The sequence below is a fragment of the Cariama cristata genome, unplaced genomic scaffold (genome assembly GCF_000690535.1).
Source record: "Cariama cristata isolate BGI_N322 unplaced genomic scaffold, ASM69053v1 scaffold4957, whole genome shotgun sequence".
Lineage (NCBI taxonomy): Eukaryota > Metazoa > Chordata > Aves > Cariamiformes > Cariamidae > Cariama > Cariama cristata.
The window spans coordinates 6,812-26,058 of NW_009625946.1; the positions used below are offsets into that span (position 1 = coordinate 6,812).

A 19,247-nucleotide genomic window follows, 5' to 3' on the forward strand; every position below is an offset into this window, starting at 1 on the left:
GTCTGCTCAAATGCTCTAGCCTGGCAAAGCTACTGGCCCTCCAGGGCAGAGTGATTTGCTGCAACTCTTCCTGGCGGCCTTGAATTTTAGATTCAGGCTTTGTCCTGCAGATCACATTCCAATGAGGGCTACGAAGCTATAAAATCTTACTACATATTACAATCAGACACTACAGCAAGTACTACAGAAAAAACACAGTCACAAAAGAGAAAAGTTAAATTTATTCATCAAAGCAGACTGCCTCTGAGCCATCACACATTCCATGAAGGGAAAGGAAAGAGAAATACTGTTCCCCATGTCTCCCCTCCCCTCCTAACACGGCAAGATCTCTCCTCCTCCAGAGAGAAAGAAGAGGACATAGATGTTCTTAAAATGTATGCATACTGGCTAACACTGCTTAAACGGTGAAGGGCAAGCCAGACACTTAAGAGCCTGCTGACTTTCACTAAGACCTAAGCTCTAATAACATCACCTGCATTCCTCTGTAGATGAAGAGTTATTAACTGACCTACTTCTGCCACAAAACCTGAAAATTAATCCCACCTAGGTTGTGCACATACAATGCAAGTTACAAATCCTGCTTTTCTGTTAATTCCGCAAATGACTCTTCTCTTTTACCCACCCAATGTAATCTGCCTGACATCATAGCAGCTGGATTGCCCTGACACTACAGAGGCCAGATCTTTAACAGTGACTACAGACAGGCCAAGTATCAAGTGAATCTCAGTTTTGAGAGGCATCCTCCCGCAATGCCACACAGCCAAGGGATCTGCGTGAATAAGGGAGTAAGGAAGTGCAATTGATTTAGTACGGTGCAGCACTTCCACAGCCCTTGCAAGCAGCACGGCAGTACTTCACTGTCTTTAACCACTGCTGCATGGTGGCATTAGCAAACAGAGCTGACAGGACTAAGCCAACTAGAAGCACATAATTTTAAAGGAAAGAAATAGAGTTTTGAGTATTCATATACAAATGGTATCTGCCTACTCTCTGGAAAGTGTGCACAGCACATTTCTGTCTCCCCAGGTCTTCTATCACACTCATTACCATAGCATCTGAAAGTGCTGAGAGGCAAATACAACCTCCTTGCAGAAAGGAGGTATATCCTACAAATCTCTTCACAGTGGAGAAGGGCAATTCACGTGTTAGCGCATGTTGACGTTTCCAAAAAGCTTTAGACAACATTCCTTACTGTTAGCACATGTTGACATTTCCAAAAAGCTTTAGACAACATTCCTTACCGGAGACTCAAACCACTTCACTAACGTGAAATACTTTATTGAACCCACCTTTTTGGAACCAAGGCTTACTCCAGCAGTCATACACTGGGCATTCATAGAATCACAGGGCCAAACTGCCAACAGAAAGCAACTGTTTTTATCCAGTAACTGCACAGCCATTTGCGAGAATGTTGGAAATGCTGGAAGAAAACATATTTTAGTTCCCCTCTCTCTTTTCCTCATCCTTCATCTGTACTTGGACTTCTCTTTGTCTTTTGATTTCTTAGGACTTCTGCTTCTGTCTGCTTTTTTATCCCAGTCTCTTATTCGGACGTCTTCTTTGTATTTGTCTTTTGGTTTGCTGTAAGTGTAGTCTCTCTCTCGAGATCGGCTGCGACTCCAGTGCCTCTCTTTCTTCTCGCTCTTTATCTTCTCTCTGCAGCGTTCCCCTTCATGTTTTCGATCAGAATCCTGTTAAAGGAATTGGACAGATATGGAGCCCCACAAGCATTCCAGTGCTATGAAGATGCAGAACACTTTTTAAGACCTGCCTGTAATAATCCTTAACAGCCTAAATTCCAGGCGCACCGTTCTCCTTCATGTTTTCGATCAGAATCCTGTTAGAGGAATTGGACAGATACCGAGTTATAGACAAAAGGGGAAAACATAAAGGCATGAAGAGAACTAGAAAAGAGTCGAGCATGGTTGGTTCCTTAGTCAAGGCTGGTACTACCTGAAATAGATTCACATCCACAATGATTTGAAAAAGATAACACATAAAAAAAACCCCACTGTAACTATATGAAGAAGATGAGTCTACAGCTTTTGTCAGCATTTACGGAAAACAGCATGGCTGCCAAGCCTGCTGCTGCTTCTATTTCCTAAGGAGCTTCAGCAAAAACTGGTTCTATCAGGGATTCAACTCAGATGGACATTATCAATCTCTTCATAAGCATCACACAAGCTTCTAAGCTAGATTTGGATTTTGACTTCTTATCTAAGCAATGCAAGTATTTCGATCATAGGTTTTGGTTCAAACCCCACAGGCATTCCAGTGCTATGAAGATGCAGAACACTTTTTAAGACCTGCCTGTAATAATCCTTAACAGCCTAAATTCCAGGCTTCAGAAAAATGAACAACATCATTATAGAGATCAACTACACATACATGCATGCAAAGTACTTCACATCTTTGAAGCTTAAAATCCACAAGAAAAGGCAACATGGAGAATCTGATCCTTTTAAATTACAGTCAAACAATAACATAGGGTGCACAGGTTGAAATGGAAGTAACGAGGTAATGAAAAATTAGTTGTGTTTTGCAGGCTGATGGGTATGACACATACAGAAAACACATGAGGATACACTGATAGACAGACATAGTAAACTCTAAGGGGTACAAGTCTATCCAATTTAAAATGGCCTACAAAGGAGAGACCAACAGTACGTACTACAAGTGGTGATTGTGTTTGAGCACACACACAAAAACGCTTTAAAAAAAAAAAGCTGCACATTCAGGTAGCCAAAAATGAGGAAATTTTTAATTTTTCTGGCTTTCTGCATATCATCACTGAGAATGCTGACTGAGTGGCTCAGCACACGGAAAGGATTTGCTCTGGAGAGCAACGAGGTTTACGTACCAAAGGAGGAACTGCGGCCAGTAGAACACCTGCTCTACTTGTTGCACTAGGCAGACAGTATGAAGCCACTGAGACAGTGTATTAGTAAATGAAGGAAAGATGGCTTAATTACTCAGATTGTGAAATGTCACACTAACAAGATTATGGCACAGCACACGCTACAGCGACCATGTTGAGACACCAAGACCCGTACAGGCCACAGCACTGTAGCAGTTTTAAAAGTAAAAATATGAAGATCACTTAGAAAGTTGCCATTTCAAGTTACTCTAAAGATTTTCTCAGTACATAACACTGAGTTTTGACATGCGAACTAACATTTTCAAGCACTGCTAAAAACTAGTTAGTTCTTACTATTCAACTAAGATATACAGGGAAACAAAATACAAGAGGGAGCTTCAGAATCCTGCAGAAAGATACATATACAGCTTGCTATTAAGAAGGTGGTAGGCACTTTCATTTTGAAGATCTGACCACCTGAAAGTTCAGTATGATTATACGCTCTAGTAGACACATACCACTTTATGGGATTTTAATAACTACACTGTTAAACACAGATCACTATGAACTATGAAAAATGGCTGCATTCAATTATACAGTATTTCTGTCTTCATTTCAGGTATGACTTTCAGATTTCTGAGTATGTACTTGTGATAGTAGCATTCACAATTGCATGGCTAAAACCAATACTGCATGTACAAATAAGCAAGTTTTATTTATTGAAAAGAATAGAGGAAAAACAACTCTGCTCCAAGCAGAGCTTTCATCCAGAAAGGCAGCAATCAGGATGGTTCCCAGACCAAACATCACCTTTAGAATTGCATAGATAATGCTGAAATACTAGGGTTACAACAGGGAACATAAACTCCCTGGATCAACACGCATATCAATAATCACAGATTTGATCTTTATCTGCATAACCAAAAGTTTCTGCTACTGCTGGGTACACTAATCTCACCAGTGCCCAAATGCTTATTCCACATCTTCACTGTCAAAACTTTATTTCAGTACAGATTTTAAAATCTTTATCTACCAAAAAGGAGTGGTGCTTCCAGCTATTTGTAAGAGCTTTGTCCGTTCATCTTCAGAATTATGCACAGCCATATTACTCTTGTAGCCAAAAGCCTCACTCTCCATATGTTTGAACAAGAAAACGGGTTCCAAGCCCCTTTGTGGCAAGGTCTGAGTAAACATCAGAAGATGGACACACTGGTGATGGAGAGGAACGAGACAAAAATACTGGCCAGAAAAACAAATGCTGGGCTTGGTGCACTGCTGCCTTCTAGCTGGCTGGTTGCTGAAGTTCCCTCCCAGCACATGGGAGGAACAGGAGAAAAGCAGAACAGCACTCAGCTGAAAAATCTACCAAGCCAACACTGGAGACAGGCCACTGGCCGAGTCAGGGCAGGGAACAGGCTAGTCAAGACTTGAAAGTAAAGACAAATAGCCCATGTTGAACGTCACAGAAAAGGGCAACTTGCTGAAAGGATTAAAAAAAGTCATACGAGCACGGAGCCAGCTAAGGATAACGACCTTCACAGAGGCATGTAAGATAGAGGTGCAGAGGGCAAGTCTGAAAGTGCCACAAAACCGTCATCACAGTAGCAAACGTAATCACAGTGTAAAGAAAAAAATGTAGCAATTTGAATTAATAGAAAAAATTGCATCTTAGTTCCCCTAAAACATCAGTTACATCTCCCCTTAAGTAAGATTTTACCTTTTTTAAGTCTTTGGCACTTAAAAAGGTCAGTTTTTTAAACACCCTAAGTTACTAAAAGTACACGTTATTTTGAAATCAAATCTTTTATGCCCTATCCAAGTCAGAAACATGCTGTTTTGCCATTGGAAGAGGAAGAAAAAGATTCCTACTTAAAAACAGGCTCTCTCTTACTGCTGAAGTCCAGATTTCTCAATCTAGAATCACAGTCTCTCATCAGTAAGTGATGATCACTCCAATTCTTAATCCAGCACTGTACTGGTGAACACAAATGAGGAAGGAAACATGAAAAGAGGGAAAGACACTTCTCTGGAAGTTCATGGCTGGCTCTGCCAAAAGTAGTAACTTGCCAAACTGCACTTGCAGGTAAACGAGCTAGGAATACCACGACCACAAAAGCAGAATAAATGTCATCTCTACATACATTAAGCACACCAGTTAAAGGTTAAAAGAAATAATAGAGACAGCCTTTTCAGGAGGGAGATTTTGATCAAACTTGACCCTGAATATAAAGAGAACAGTGTCCAATAACAGTAAGAGCAGGAAATTACACCCAGAAAAATCAGTGTCTCTGCCAAAACCATGCGCTACAGAAACCTGAAAGTCAGGAAGCCCCTATGTCTCTCAAAAATCCATTGGATAGGCTATACTCTACAGATCCAGTTATCTAAAAAAATAAAAAATAAAAAATCCAGGGAACTAAAACACACAGAGAAAACTGGAAAGGGAACAAAGCCATAACATAGATCTCAAGCAGAAGCATGACCTGTATTCAAAAAAACTCTACCAAATCCTATTCACAAACCCACATGGTGGTCCAGCCTCCTGCTCCAGACCCACATCCTGTTACCTACTAAAAGCAAGCCGCGACACCCTATCTCTTCTACCCTCTGCAATCCAGTCAAAGAGCACAAGATTCAAAAATATATTCTTAAAACATCAACACAGAGGCTGAAGATTCAGGAAACGCGTGTCAGACTAAGAAATGGATGAGTCAAAATATACTAAAGAAAAAAAAACAAACAGAAGAAAGAACAGAAAAATGACTCAACATCATGGAAACTATTTGACAAATAAAACCCCTTCAAGTCATAGCTGGAGCTGGTAGCACAAACTGCAGTTTCAGTTGCCAGAACTTCCCATTGTAAGACCCTGTTCTCTGTTAATTAAAATCTCTGCCACACTAGGGGTTCAGGGTAGAAAATTATGTATGAAGCATGGCTACTGTGGCCTTCGGCCAATTAGTTGCAGAAGGTCTGCTGTTGTTTTGAAGTTCTTACCTCAAATATATTCCAGTATTTCCAAAACAGGGTTAAGGGAAAATACTTTGTTTGCCTATACTAAAAATGCTACCATTCATCAAAAAAGTTTCCATACTGTTATGCTTTCTGCTGGCCTCGGTATTCTCACTGAACATACTCTGCCTTAAGAACATGCTTCCTTCCCCTGTTCTTCTACGAGTTCCCCAGATTGCACCCAAATTATAAACCTTAAAACAAACAAAAAGAGTTACATTTTGTATACGCTAAACCAGATTCGTCAGCTAAGCCGCCTGCAGATTTCATCTGGAAAGGGCCGTGCCCAAAACACTTACTGAATCTCTAAAAGAAACTATACAGTGGGTATGCTATATAGTGTACCTACTATACAGTACACACAAACGAGAATATTCAAGTGCAGACACAAAGAAAAATTCTTCCCAGAAATCCATTTTCACAGCTCCAAGAGGGAACCGTGTTGCTTGCCATCAGAGAACAGAAGTAAGCCTCCACCTATGATTTTAGGCATAAGAAGGGTAAGCTGTTTACACCAAAATGGGTGAAGGCGAGAGCAACAGAGAGGAAAGCAGCGGGAAAGAAGATACCACAATATAGCTGCAGCAGACTACAGGAACAAACCACAATACGAGCAGGCGAATAAATCACAAAAAGATATAGAGACACAGAAGAGATCACAGAGTCAAGCACTGAAAAATACTCTTTTCCAGAACCTGAAAATAGCACCAGGAATCCCCCTGTCCTCATGTTTTTGTGCTATGAAATCCACCACCACCAGTGCGCCTCACAGTCCCCTTGTAACAGTTACACCAGAGGTTAACAGCTTCTTGCTGCCAGGACCTGCTGTACCACCTGCAGGGGTGGAGGCATCTGAAGGATTTTTAAATGTTCTCTGCTGGTAACACATGACCAGCCAGTTCCACATGCGTAATTCGAAATCCACTACTACCAGTGCGCCTCGCAGTCCCCTTGTAACAGTTACACCAGGAGGTTAACAGCTTCTTGCTGCCAGGACCTGCTGTACCACCTGCAGGGGTGGAGGCATCTGAAGGATTTTTAAATGTTCTCTGCTGATAACACATGACCAGCCAGTTCCACATGCGTAATTCTGAACCATCAAGAACAAAGATCACTTCCAGAAATATCCGTTTGAAGAATGTTAAAATGACAATGTCCATCAACCAAAGAGATAGGAAGAAGTCTAAACCAACATTAGTCCAGACCTCTTGTACGCATATGCTGTGATCGAGACTTTAATTATCTGAGCAGGTCCCTCCCCTCCACCCAAAGGATCCTGACTGAATTAGTATACAAAGAGTGACAAAAAGACCTGTACCACGAATGAGCAACAGCGCTCACTGCATGCACAGAAAAAAATTAACTGCTAATATTCATGAGAAAAGTTATCTTTTGCATCACAGCAAGAAGTGATGCAATGGAACAACAGAATCATGTATGCTCTCTGTATGCAGAACTTAAAGCAGTACTCAAAACTCACGCCAGGACAACGAGGTTATTTACTATGGCTGGAACCTTATCACTTTCTGCACAGTTGCTAGAAGACAGCTTTGTTCTCACTCATAAAGCTTGCATTGTTAAAACATTTTGTTTAAATATTTGTTAAAATATTAAAATTTTTTGTTTTCCAGCTTAGCTCAATTCTCCATAATGCTGATACTTCAATGGTGGCTCACCCTCCACTTTATCATTGTAGACATTATTTCCGTGGAATACCAACATCTTGACTATCCCAAGTTCACAGAAACGTGATAATGCTGACCTGACAGGCTGCAGCAGAACTAATGAATGACAGAACTACTGTCTCCTGACGAACTCCACCACAGCCCCAGTCTTACAGCACCCTATGCTTGCACAATACAGATGCAAGCAAACCCGCACACAGATTTTACACAAATGCTTCCAAAACAGATAAGGAAAAATAAAAAAAGATAACACAAAGAGATTGTGTTTCTGATCCCATACAGCAAAAAGCCAACATATGCTGGTCTGGCAAGAAAATGAGAAATAGTTTGAATTCATGATACACGATTAACTACGAGTTTATGACTGGGAATATGTGAACAACAGGTTCAAAGTGCTGAAGATCTCCTACTTTATGAGAAGCTACATTGCCTCTTCAAGATGTTTTGGCAAAAAGCCATTCAGACATGCCAAGCTTCAAAAGTCCAGGAAGATTTGGAAAGTCTCTTTCACAATCAGATATTAACATCCTTCCATACGTTTACAGCTGCTGTATTTTACGGGACTTTGCACGCCATGCCCTCAGTTCAATATCAGACTTTTTTCTCCTTGCTTCTCTTATTAGGAGAGCAATAAACAGGTATAAAGTTAAATGCATGAAGAGGTAAGTACCTTAGATTTTTTGGTCCTCTTGTCATCCTCTTCATCTTCAGAGTGGTAGTGCTTTTTCTTCTTGTGTCTTTTAGCCAAGTGCGACTGACTTGTTTGAGACTCTTCCATATCCTCATCCAGCACAAGATCATACCTGGCACTGATGGTGTTGGTTAAGGACAGATTTGTTACTCGGTATCAATAAACAGCAGAACACAAAAGCTGATGAAGCAAACAAATCCCTGTTTATCAGACCAGGGTCTACCAAGACTTACTATGTATTTCAATCAGAACAGGATCGTACACACTGAAAAAAAAAAAAAAATCAGTTGTGCTAAAATGACTGAATTCCATCCAGTCAAACAGTACAGCCAGGTCTCAATTCTCCTTTCTTTTCTGCCTGTGGATATCTGAACAAGCTATGATCTTCTTTCCTCTCACGCTCTCCACAAGGAAAGTATAATCTCAGGGCATGATTTAGTTACTACTATGGTCTCGTTTTGGATGCAGCAGGTCCCCTCTAAAACTACTTAAAATTCTGTTATGTCATATGTCATTCCAGGGCTGTAGATTGGGAACATTATTTACCTGCACACAACATGGAAGTGAAACAGCACATTCTGATTTGACCGAGTTCTTCAAAGCCATTAGATGAAAAACACAAAATACTTAATTCCATCTCAAACATCAAATGTTTATATGAAGCAGCAGCAAAACATCCATTTGGCAAGCTTTAAGAATAAAAAGTCTTTTCCAGGCTGCTTTCATAAACTGTATTTAGTTCAAAAAACACCCTTGACCAGAAAAGGATACTCCTGCTTTGGTTTTACCTTCTCCTTCAGAGCAAGTTTTGAAGGTTTGTCACGTTCCTTTTCGTACTCTTTGAAATCGTCCTTGGTATACTGCCCACCTGTCCACAGAAAAATATATTCAATTCATTCTCAACTACAGAAAAAAAAACAGACAAGACTCACACCTATCATTAAGTTCTGCTTATGAATTTAAGGGCTCTTCATAACCAGAGATGCACAGCAGGATACAGTTCCAGAAACAACACTGACATCTGGGTAACAGAGTAGAAGAGAGTAGGACAAGTTGTCATTTTCTGTCCTTCTCTTGCTTGCAGATCCCATTAAACAACATATGGCTTTCTCCTCACTCACGTCCAGTGGAGACAACATGTGAGCAGGATCACAAAGCAGGATTCAGCAACTGGTTTACTCCCACTTTGGTTACAGGTCCTATGTCACACTACTTAAAATTCTGTTACCATGAAAGCCTACAGACTACTCTCATGATTAAATAGTTTTCTGCTCTGGGCCATGTGGGACACCGGACTTGTTAGAGTGGAATGCAGAGGTCACCGTGAGTCAGCAGGGAGTAGCGGGAACTGACTTGAGCAACATGCTTATCTTACAAGGTTTGAGCAACACGTTTATCAGATGTGAGGGATGCAGTCTGACGGATGTGGTCTGGCACTTGAGTTGACTGAGTGACACCTGGGGGGAGGCTTCAGTAAAAAGCCAGGAAGACCAGCACACACACCCCCCCCCCACAACTACACTGAATTTCCCCCCATACCACTCATCAGGCCTCACTGACGTTCCAGAATTGACAACCCTTGTTAAGAGCCAACCGGCACATGATAATTGACTTAGTCTCACCTTGCCAAGAGTATAAATCTGGCAATTAGAATTCTCTTTTTTGACGATAAGAACTCCAACAATAGAATGGGTCGACTGGCAAGAACCTCTCTCCTCCCCAAGCAGGGACATCTCTTTGGTAAGATTTCCACCTCCGACTCTGTCGTACGTTACCCAGGAAAGTGTCAATAACAAAAGCACCGAGCTATATATATCTTCAGCTTGACTTTTTGCAGTAAGTGTATTTATCAAAGGCAATTCCAAACTTGTTTTATCTGTCGCTTTAATAAATTATCTATCTCTAACTTTGCAAAGCTGCTTCAGTGACAGTCCCTGACAGGACTCCTGACAGGCAAACACTGACTCTGATAAGTGGCTACACAGACAATCCTTTAGGCATAAACTATTGACCAAGTTTGGGACTAGGACTGGATCCAGCCATACCTAGACTCCTCTCTGAGAAGGCGTTTAGAAAGCAAGGGGGTCCTTTCTGAATCTTGTGAATCAATGGGAGGGCATTCCCAGACACGCATCAGACTCGTACTCCTAACGCGACAGGCTGCACAAAGGGAAACCTCTGACACAACTACAGCTAAAGAATAGAAAACTATAAAAAAAAGTCACATCTTGATTTAAAGAGAGGCATGATAGATTTAATTTTTCATCCCGTCACCTGAAAGCACCAGTTTACAGAACAATAAACCACTCTACAGCGAGGTGCTGCCCTCTCACCATCGTACTCGGAACTGCAGCCTTAACTGGCTAGGTCCGAAATCGCTACTGCAGGCGGCAGGGCAGGACCTCCCCTAGGTCAGCTTTTGGGTACCACATAAGCACAAGACGACAAGATAGTTAGCTTTCCAATATTGAGGACAATTCAGACCTAAGTCACCCAGACAAAGAAAAGTTTTCCACGTTGTCAGTTAGCACAGGATGCACTGCAAAGCATGGTACAGATTACAGCGTCATCTCTGCTCTGTGCAGGACAGGTTCTAGTACCTCAGTGCCCATGGCCAGTCCCCAACCTGGAGAAACCATACGCAAACAATCGAGGGCTGGCTGTCTTTTTAGGCAAAGACACGTAAGAACATCACCACTGCAATGTACAGTCACCTCTCCAAGTCTAGTGTTTTCCTCACATCCCCAAGAACCAAATAACCGCTGTATCCACCACTCCCACCATCTTTTTCCTCCCAAAACATCGTCAAACATCTGAAATTTTTTATAACATACAGTTATAAGTTATTGAGTTTTTATACATGCAGTTATAGAGTTTTTATAACATACAGCCTGCTATGCAATATGCTTGACCTACTGGAGGTGAAGAGGGGAAATCCCTGGCCTGAATACTGACTTTTTCTTGTACCCACCCAACTGTCATACAGTGAATAAGGAAGGTAAAGTAACAATGCACTGCCACATTATTTTGCTAATAAGTAATATCAAAAAACTTCACTTTTAAAGCTTGACAGGAACAAATGATTTAGTGGCAAAAATATATATCTGATAAAAAGGTAATCCACAGCAATGTAACATTAATTTAACAGTAGTAAACCCTTCTACTCTTTCGTATGGAACAAGTGAAGAGAAGAGCTAGCAATTGTGTTGCTCTATTTATTATAGTTCCAGGAAAATTTATATCCCTGAAGATGAGATGACTTAAATGCATAACAATTACTTCTCTTTACATAATACTTACAAGTTTAGAAGTCATGGCTTATTAAGTTATGGGGGTCAAAGAATCACAAGTGTACCTACCTTTTCCCTTCCATTTAATCTTTGCGACAGACTGGCTAAAATCCACATGTATCCGTCTGTCATCTATCAGCACATTGTCCATTTTGAAGTAGGCTTTCTCACAGTCTTCCTCCTGATATTAATGTTTCCAGAAAATTTTGAGTCATGATTATTTCATAAGAATATTCACTGAAGAGTTCAAACACAAATTTCAACCATTTAATGGCATACGTTTTTTTCTAAAATTGCCTAAAGCACAGCAGTTCCTGCATGGTGCCACTTCAAAAGAAATAGTTATGCTTTGTCCGAATGTCAGCATTTCAAATTCCAATTCTTCAGTTCATTTCACCATTTTAAAAATTTGCCAACCCAGCTACATGCTTGGCACATGCAATACATTCAGAAAAACAAGGAAAAAAAGGACAACTAATAAAAGCTCCATTTTAAGTACATAAGTAGGCTAAAGAAAAGTGAGAACGTTTTTCCAATGTTTTCCATTTTTCCTCACAGATGACAGAGATTAGCAGATACAAACAAGAAACTATGTACCATCAAGAGAACTTTTACTATCAACCTCACAGTAAGAGCAGCATGTTGATAGAGCAAGCATCATTTAGAAGCCCAACGTAGGTCACTACTGAACACACTGATCTATCTGCCTTCTTTCATACACCCTCCTCTCTTTACACAGCATGCCTCCTTCTTCTCCTAGCATTCCCTTCTTTAACTCTTCAAAGTCCTAATGTGTTCTGGGGATAAAAGGGACCTGCTCCCCTCCCACTGGTTTCAAGACAACCTAAGAAGAATGTATTGGTATTGTTTGGTTGATAGAGAAAGACTTAAATGTCTGCCTCCTTTAGGACCTACAACTTCTATAACTAAGTCAGTAACAGAAAATATTAGCTACCCCACACTTGAAGATTTCAGTGTTTTCCCTTAATTGAAGCATACAAAAAATGAACTTCTATACGCAGGATCTACATACCGCACACCTAAAAAACATACCTTTTCAAACTCAATGAAAGCATAACAAAGAGATTCACCAGTCTTCCAGTCTCGAATCACTTCGCAGCTGAAAATTGATGAGATTAAAATGTCAATGCTGTTGAAGCAAAAAACACAGGATAGGCAAGCACTGCTTAAAAGGGAGAGTAACAGTTAAAAAAATGCATAAAAACCCAAACATTGAAGGTGGTATAACACTTGATTCTGAGACTCCTACTGATGTGGGGGTGTCTGCACAGAAAAACGCATGTGAGATTACTTCAGTAATTATTACACTTAACTCACAAGTGGTTAACATGAAGTGCAGAAGTAGGGATGAATTTCTGATTAATGAAACAAAATCTCTTTTCCAACATTACTGTTTGTTATTAATTTTTCGCATTTCACTAACGCAAGACAAGAAATTCCACATTCTGTTTTGTGTCATTTTAAGTAAAGTTTAAACAGACATTATGTGACAAACTTTCTCTTCTTAGCAAGTACCTTTTTAGCAGCCATCTCCTTATCAGGCAGTTCACTGGACAAAGATAAGAAGCCTGAAGTATTGAATCAGTAGATGCAAAATGGGAACAATACAGTGTTGCATCAGTATTACCAAACTCTTGTATATGACATAAGAATTCTGACTGCAGGATGCTGAAGGAGGTCAGACAGGCAACAAGGGCAGGAAACGTGGTATTAAGGTGTAACTTAATAACGTCAGACCTGCCTCACGCGTACTGAGGAAGTGACAAATCAGGATTAGGATACACAATCCAAAAGATGATCAAGACCAATTAAAAAAAAAAAGAAAAAGAAGAAGAGACAGCAAGGTTATTCAGACACACTATAGGAATTCTTTGCAGCAGCCATCAGCCAGGAAGAATGTAGGACAGTTTTGTGCCAGTACTCTCCTTCGTGGATTATTCGGAGAATCTATCTGAAAGCAGAAGGACTGCAGAAGAGGTACTGAACACACTGACAGAGGAAAAAAAAAATAATATAAGAAATCCCAGAAATCACGTTGAAGCTGTAAGCATGGCAAGCAACGCCAATTTCACTCGCACACACACAGTCTAGTGAGGGATCTGGGAGTCTGCAGGCCTCTATGCCGGTACTGCACAAACCGGTAGAAACTCAACGCAGAACAGAGTTAGTGTGCATCCAAATAAAGAGGACCTACTCAGGATCATCTGAATAACCTAAGCGAAGTTCTTCTGGAAGAGTCAATACGCTCATGCACAACGATGATCTATTTGATGCAGTCTTTTGAAATCCCTCTGGAAATACTAATAAATTCCTGCGTCAAAGGCTTTTAGGGAAACTAAGCAGCAATGGCATAAGAAACAACTTTGCATTGATAAACACATGAAAGACCAGGTAAGAATAAACAGTCATTTCTCACTGAGAAAGTAAAGAGGTCACCAGTGGAGTTTGCTGATGATACTAAATTGTTAAAGGTGGCAAAAATAAAGACGGAAAAAATTGCAGAAAGTTCTCAGGAGACCAATAGAACAACAAGATAGCAAATGATGTTCAACGTAGATAAATGCAACAAGACGAGCACGGGGGGAATCCTAACTGTGCATTGTTAAAAAAAAAAAAAAAACACAAAAACAAAACCCAAAAAACCTTTAGCATTAACTAGAAAAGGAGTTGAGAGCAAACCAGAGAATCCCACTGTGCCTCTGTAATATGTAATTTCTTTAATGCCATGTGCAGTTCTGGTTCTCTCATCTTGAGATGAAAACAAAAGAACAAAAAGACGTTGAGAAAAGGGAAACAAGGTAAGGAAAATTCCTCTACAAAGCATATGTAGGCTAGTACTCTTAGCAATAAGAAAGGTGATTTGGGGGTATAGGAGAGAGAGGTGTAGGAAAGCAGGTTTCACTGCCCATCATGTCTTTTGATACCAATACAGGAGGAATCAACTGAAACTGCTAGGAGCCAAGTTCAAAACTGAAAAAGGCAGCAGCCACAAGGAACACCTTAACAAGGAGTATACTGGATGCCAGCAATGTTTGTTGCTTTATCCCAAACCATACATATTCACATGGAAAAGAAAAATCCAGAGACTGTATCTAGCTCTTGTAGCCATCCGAGATAAAAACTGCTGAACAGAGGGAGAGGACAGGGGGCTAGGGAGAGTATCACATGCTTTCCTTGTTCCTAAACTTCCCTAGGCTTTCACCTAAAACCACTGCTGGGACAGGATACTCACCTAGCTAGATCTGACTTTGTACCACCATTGTTGTGGTCTCTACCCAAATACATGTAGGTACAGCACAGATTTTCAGCGACACCAGAATACTACTTAACAGTCAAACCTAAACAGACTGGCAGGAATCAAATTCAGCTTCAACAAAGAAGGTTTTCTTTTTTATTTTACAATAATTACCTTTTAATGGGACCAAATCGTGAAAATATTATCTCTAGGTCTTCATCTGTGGTCACAGGATTCAGTTTACAAACAAAGAGCACGTTTTCTGGTGGCTTGACCTCGGCATCTGGTAAGTCTCCCACCTGTGCCATACAGAAAGACTTTCATCACTCTGCCTAAAGCTCTCTACATTTTATTGCCACAAGCACATTAGCAACACATCTTCAAAGCGTACTTTTAGAGCCACTCAGTTATAAAAATAAAAATGGACTGGATCCATTCCTCAGTCTGTCTGTACTTAAGATAAACTTGCCTTTCCTTGAAATCTGGAAACAGCTAGGATAAGCTTAAAGTTAATTTGCTGTCAAGCTATCATAAGTTACAGAAGAAAATGCAAATACACACACCACCTCCTGTTGAATTGTAGCACTTCTTTTTAAAACCTGAATAAAAGACAAGTGATATTTAAACAATTTATCTCCATCGTTTACTTAATAGGCTAATAAAAAGGTAACACACAATAGTTTGATAGTGGAAAGAAGCAAGCTAACACAAGCAAGAAGCAGATTCCACAAAAGATAACACAAAAGGAGTTTACGCACATGACGCTCTCAGAGAAGTTTACCGTTTTGACAAAAGAACAGTGGAACTAGCAGTTGGGGTTTTTCAAATCAGTGAAACTAGCAGTACACCTAGTTTTTCATCTATTCAGCTTATATAACGTAGCTCCCTATTGCATACTACCCAGCAACACTCACTGAAAATTACTGCGTTGGCTCACATACCCCATTTGCCTTTTTTAGCTAATCTTATCTGGAAAAGTGGTCATAAGCCCCACTGCTGCTCCAGTGAAACAAGAGCCCACACTTGCAGATCTTCTGCAACACTGTGGCCACATCTGGACTGACCTTGGCATTAGTCTCTCCTGCAAACTATTCACCATAAATTTGAATTTGGTAGTTGTAAAGAAGTGTGATGGATTCACCCACCCTCCAACATTGTGTGTGCTTTTCCGGGTTAAAAAAAAAAAAAAAACCAAAAAACCCCCCGACTTCAAAGCCTATTCACAATTATTCACAATTTTTGTTACTATATGGAGTTTACAACTGCCAGCAGTTACCAAACATTATATTTAAGAAGAAAGAACATAAAGTTAACCAATGTTAAATTCAACTAATCCCACAGAAGGAAGACTGCCATTATATGTATGAACAAAGCAACCTCAATGCCACTGTATGTACTGGCAAGAGATTATCACAAGTTAGCTCAGCTCTCTCCCACACAGGCTAAACCTTTTCCAGGATGACATAACATGCTGCTGAATATCTGCATGTTATGGCTTCTAATTGGATGCATTTCTAGTAAGTTTTTATAAAAACCTCCACTGGTCCACTTTTAACCCTGGCTTTGAACATGAAGTATCACCGGTTTTATCAGAAAACCACCTCCAGTCCTCGTGCTCAATCCTTTTCATTGTACCACAGACATCTAATAGCACAGATTCTGAACCGTGACATCATCATGAGATAAGCAATTTCAAGATAAATAGTACACGTTCTCCTAGACTTAATGTGCACACAGAGGAGTAACATCTAAAAGGTAAATACAGAAAGATGTTCACCATTTCCAGAAGAATGGCACGAGTTTTTGCTTCTTTTTCTGCCTGGACTTCTTCTATTTCATCTGCAGATCGTCCTTTCAGGTCATCAATTTCTTCATCTGCTCCTATTCTGCCACTCTGAAAAATGAAGGAAAAAAGCTATTTATTACCAAGCCATGGCCAAAAATTCTTTCTCACTTTCCACGTATTACTTGGATGACCTCCCTGCTCACCCTCCAAGACATGAAAAATGCTTAAGCACTGTATCTCTGCAGAACTGGGCTTTCATTCTGTTCTTCCCACTTAGATTAAAAAAAAGAGAGATGTTATCCTCATGTTTCAGGCACTATGAACTACGTATGAACTTTCAGGCCCAATTTGAACCATATTTAGGTAGATATTCTACATTCTTTTACGCTCCTATCCCATACTCAACATCTCACCACAAGTGTTAACTCATTTCTAATCTATATAGCTGCTACCAGAAATGAAGATGAGGAATGCCACAAATAGTCTGTGGTGTCTAATAAGATTCAAACATTAAATATACTATACCACAATAATAATTTTATTTTTACACATCTACATCTAGGCAGCATTTGAGGTCTAATTTTTTCTCCTCATGAGCATCTCTAGAATGTTGCCCTTCTTACAGACATTTCTACACCAAAACGTGTATCTTCAGACAGGCTATGGGGAAAGAAAACTGAGTATTAATTTTCAAATCTCTACGCAGTTGGCAGCAAGCTACTAAACTCCTTGTGCCGTTTAACCTATCTGAAGGTACAACAGAAACTAAGCACAGTGCAGACGTACTATGAAAGCCTAATTCCAATCTTGTAATTATATCTATTAAGCTTAAAAATAAACAATATCCTCTCTAGTCAATTTATTCATTGCTTGAAACAACTGTTTCCATACAAGGAGATAATCTCACATAGCATCTTCCATAACTGCATGCTGTGAGTAAATTATAAATAATTACAATTGTATTTTTAGCAAATTCCTTCTGTTTGAACAAATACACCACAACAGTATGCACACTTGCAGATACAACTCAAAGAATGACCAGGATTACTTCCACTGAAACACAGACTATTTCACATTTAAAAGGAAAACAGCAGTAAGCACTTTAATATTAATAAATGTTAGTTATATTTTGTCTTCTAACAGAGTATACAAAAATCCAGTAATGCCAAAGGTAAATATTCTGAACGTTCTGCTTATCTACACTGAAATTAGAAATCTAAAATATGGTTTTCCAACCTAACTCCATCATAGTCACAGGGGAGAGCACCCAAGTCATCCTTTCATCTTTTTCCTGAAAGATTAAGCAGCTATATTTGATTAAACACAGCAATAGCCCCAAATAACAGATAAGCATTTGACCTATCAGAACTCAAGCTGGCGTAGTAGAAGAGCATTTCTTATCCTCCTATGCTAAAAATGTGCTGTTCTTTTAGGACATAGATTTGACAAAGTCTTAAAGACAGAATTCTTATGTTGACCAAGTCTGTACTGGCCACTAGTAGGGATAAATTTATTCAGTTATTTCTTCCAACTTTTCCCTAAGAAGCTATCGTAAGCACTCACATCTAGCTGCTCCTTAGTAGGTTCCGGTGAGCGATCAGGAATAGATAAGCCAGGTGGATCTTCAAACGGATCGTCTAAAATTACTGTATGATTTATCCTTATAGAAAACAAAATCAAGACCACCATCAGTCACATGCAAGTAAAACTCTTTACCGAAGTAGCAGGAAACCAGCCCCGCTGATTCTCAGTTACATCCCAAACACCCAAACATACTGTATGTTTGTAAATACTAGTAGTGATGCTTGTAAATACTAGTACTGACGCTTTTGGAAAGGCAACATAGTTGCACATTTTCTTATACAGTTGCTTATTTTAGTACCTGCTCATTTTAGCAATACTACTGGAATAAAAGAGTATTTAAGATACCATGTACAGGTCACCTGACATCACTCTATTAATCTAATTTCCCTCAAAAGTTTAATTTGTTTAATTATAATGAATTCCTCAAAAAGGGAAGTTAAAAGCAGTCACACCTGATATCTTGATACGGAATAAAATCCTTATCTACAAAGGTTTCATTAATTGTCTTCAATACATCCATGCCTTCTGTCACTTCTCCAAATACTGTATGCACACCATCAAGGTAATCCAGGTTTTCCCCTGTAGTAATAAGAAACTACAAAAGAAGATACAAAATCAGTAACAGTAAATAGAAAAATTCAGGGCTTGAGTTTTACCTTAGGAGAGGTACGACTCTTACTGAAATCAGTGGGGAAAAAAACCAAACCAAACTAAACCCTCTTCCTGACTTCTGCAGGAGAAGATTAATCTTCTTCCATCAGCTCCGAGAACATGGTGAGCCAACCCACAGCTCACAGCCACTGCCCGAGGAAGAGAGGCTCTCTCTCATAAGTCTCCCCCTGCACAAGCTTGCAGCTCCAGCTCACCGGACCCTTCAGTGAATTGGTTTGACCCTGCAATCTGGCAGAAAACCAGGCCGGCAGAGGAAGAGCAGACAGTTACCTGCCAGGTAGGTCTGCTGAGCAAGATCAGCAAAGGTTGAGATGGGCACGACAGCTGATGAAAGGGAGAGGACAGAAAGAGCAAGGCCACCCCTCTGGGCAGCAGTGAGCTGAGCTCAAATCACCTGTTCATCACTCTGTTCAG

At 40.0% G+C, this 19,247-nt stretch overlaps 1 protein-coding gene across 1 annotated transcript in view; it reads right to left on the bottom strand.

The window, feature by feature from the left end:
- Positions 1-1,260: 1,260 nt before the first annotated feature.
- The window catches only part of PPIL4 (peptidylprolyl isomerase (cyclophilin)-like 4), a 20,345-nt gene continuing 2,358 nt past the window's right edge, over positions 1,261-19,247 (bottom strand). The window contains exons 4-12 of the mRNA XM_009703803.1: positions 18,614-18,756; positions 18,141-18,237; positions 16,569-16,685; positions 14,966-15,090; positions 12,589-12,655; positions 11,605-11,716; positions 9,017-9,113; positions 8,225-8,363; positions 1,261-1,691 (exon numbers count right to left, since the gene is read on the bottom strand). Of these exons, the coding sequence (XP_009702105.1) occupies positions 1,467-1,691; positions 8,225-8,363; positions 9,017-9,113; positions 11,605-11,716; positions 12,589-12,655; positions 14,966-15,090; positions 16,569-16,685; positions 18,141-18,237; positions 18,614-18,756 (1,122 nt within the window). The 3' untranslated portion in view covers positions 1,261-1,466. The remainder of the gene's footprint in view (positions 1,692-8,224; positions 8,364-9,016; positions 9,114-11,604; positions 11,717-12,588; positions 12,656-14,965; positions 15,091-16,568; positions 16,686-18,140; positions 18,238-18,613; positions 18,757-19,247) is intronic.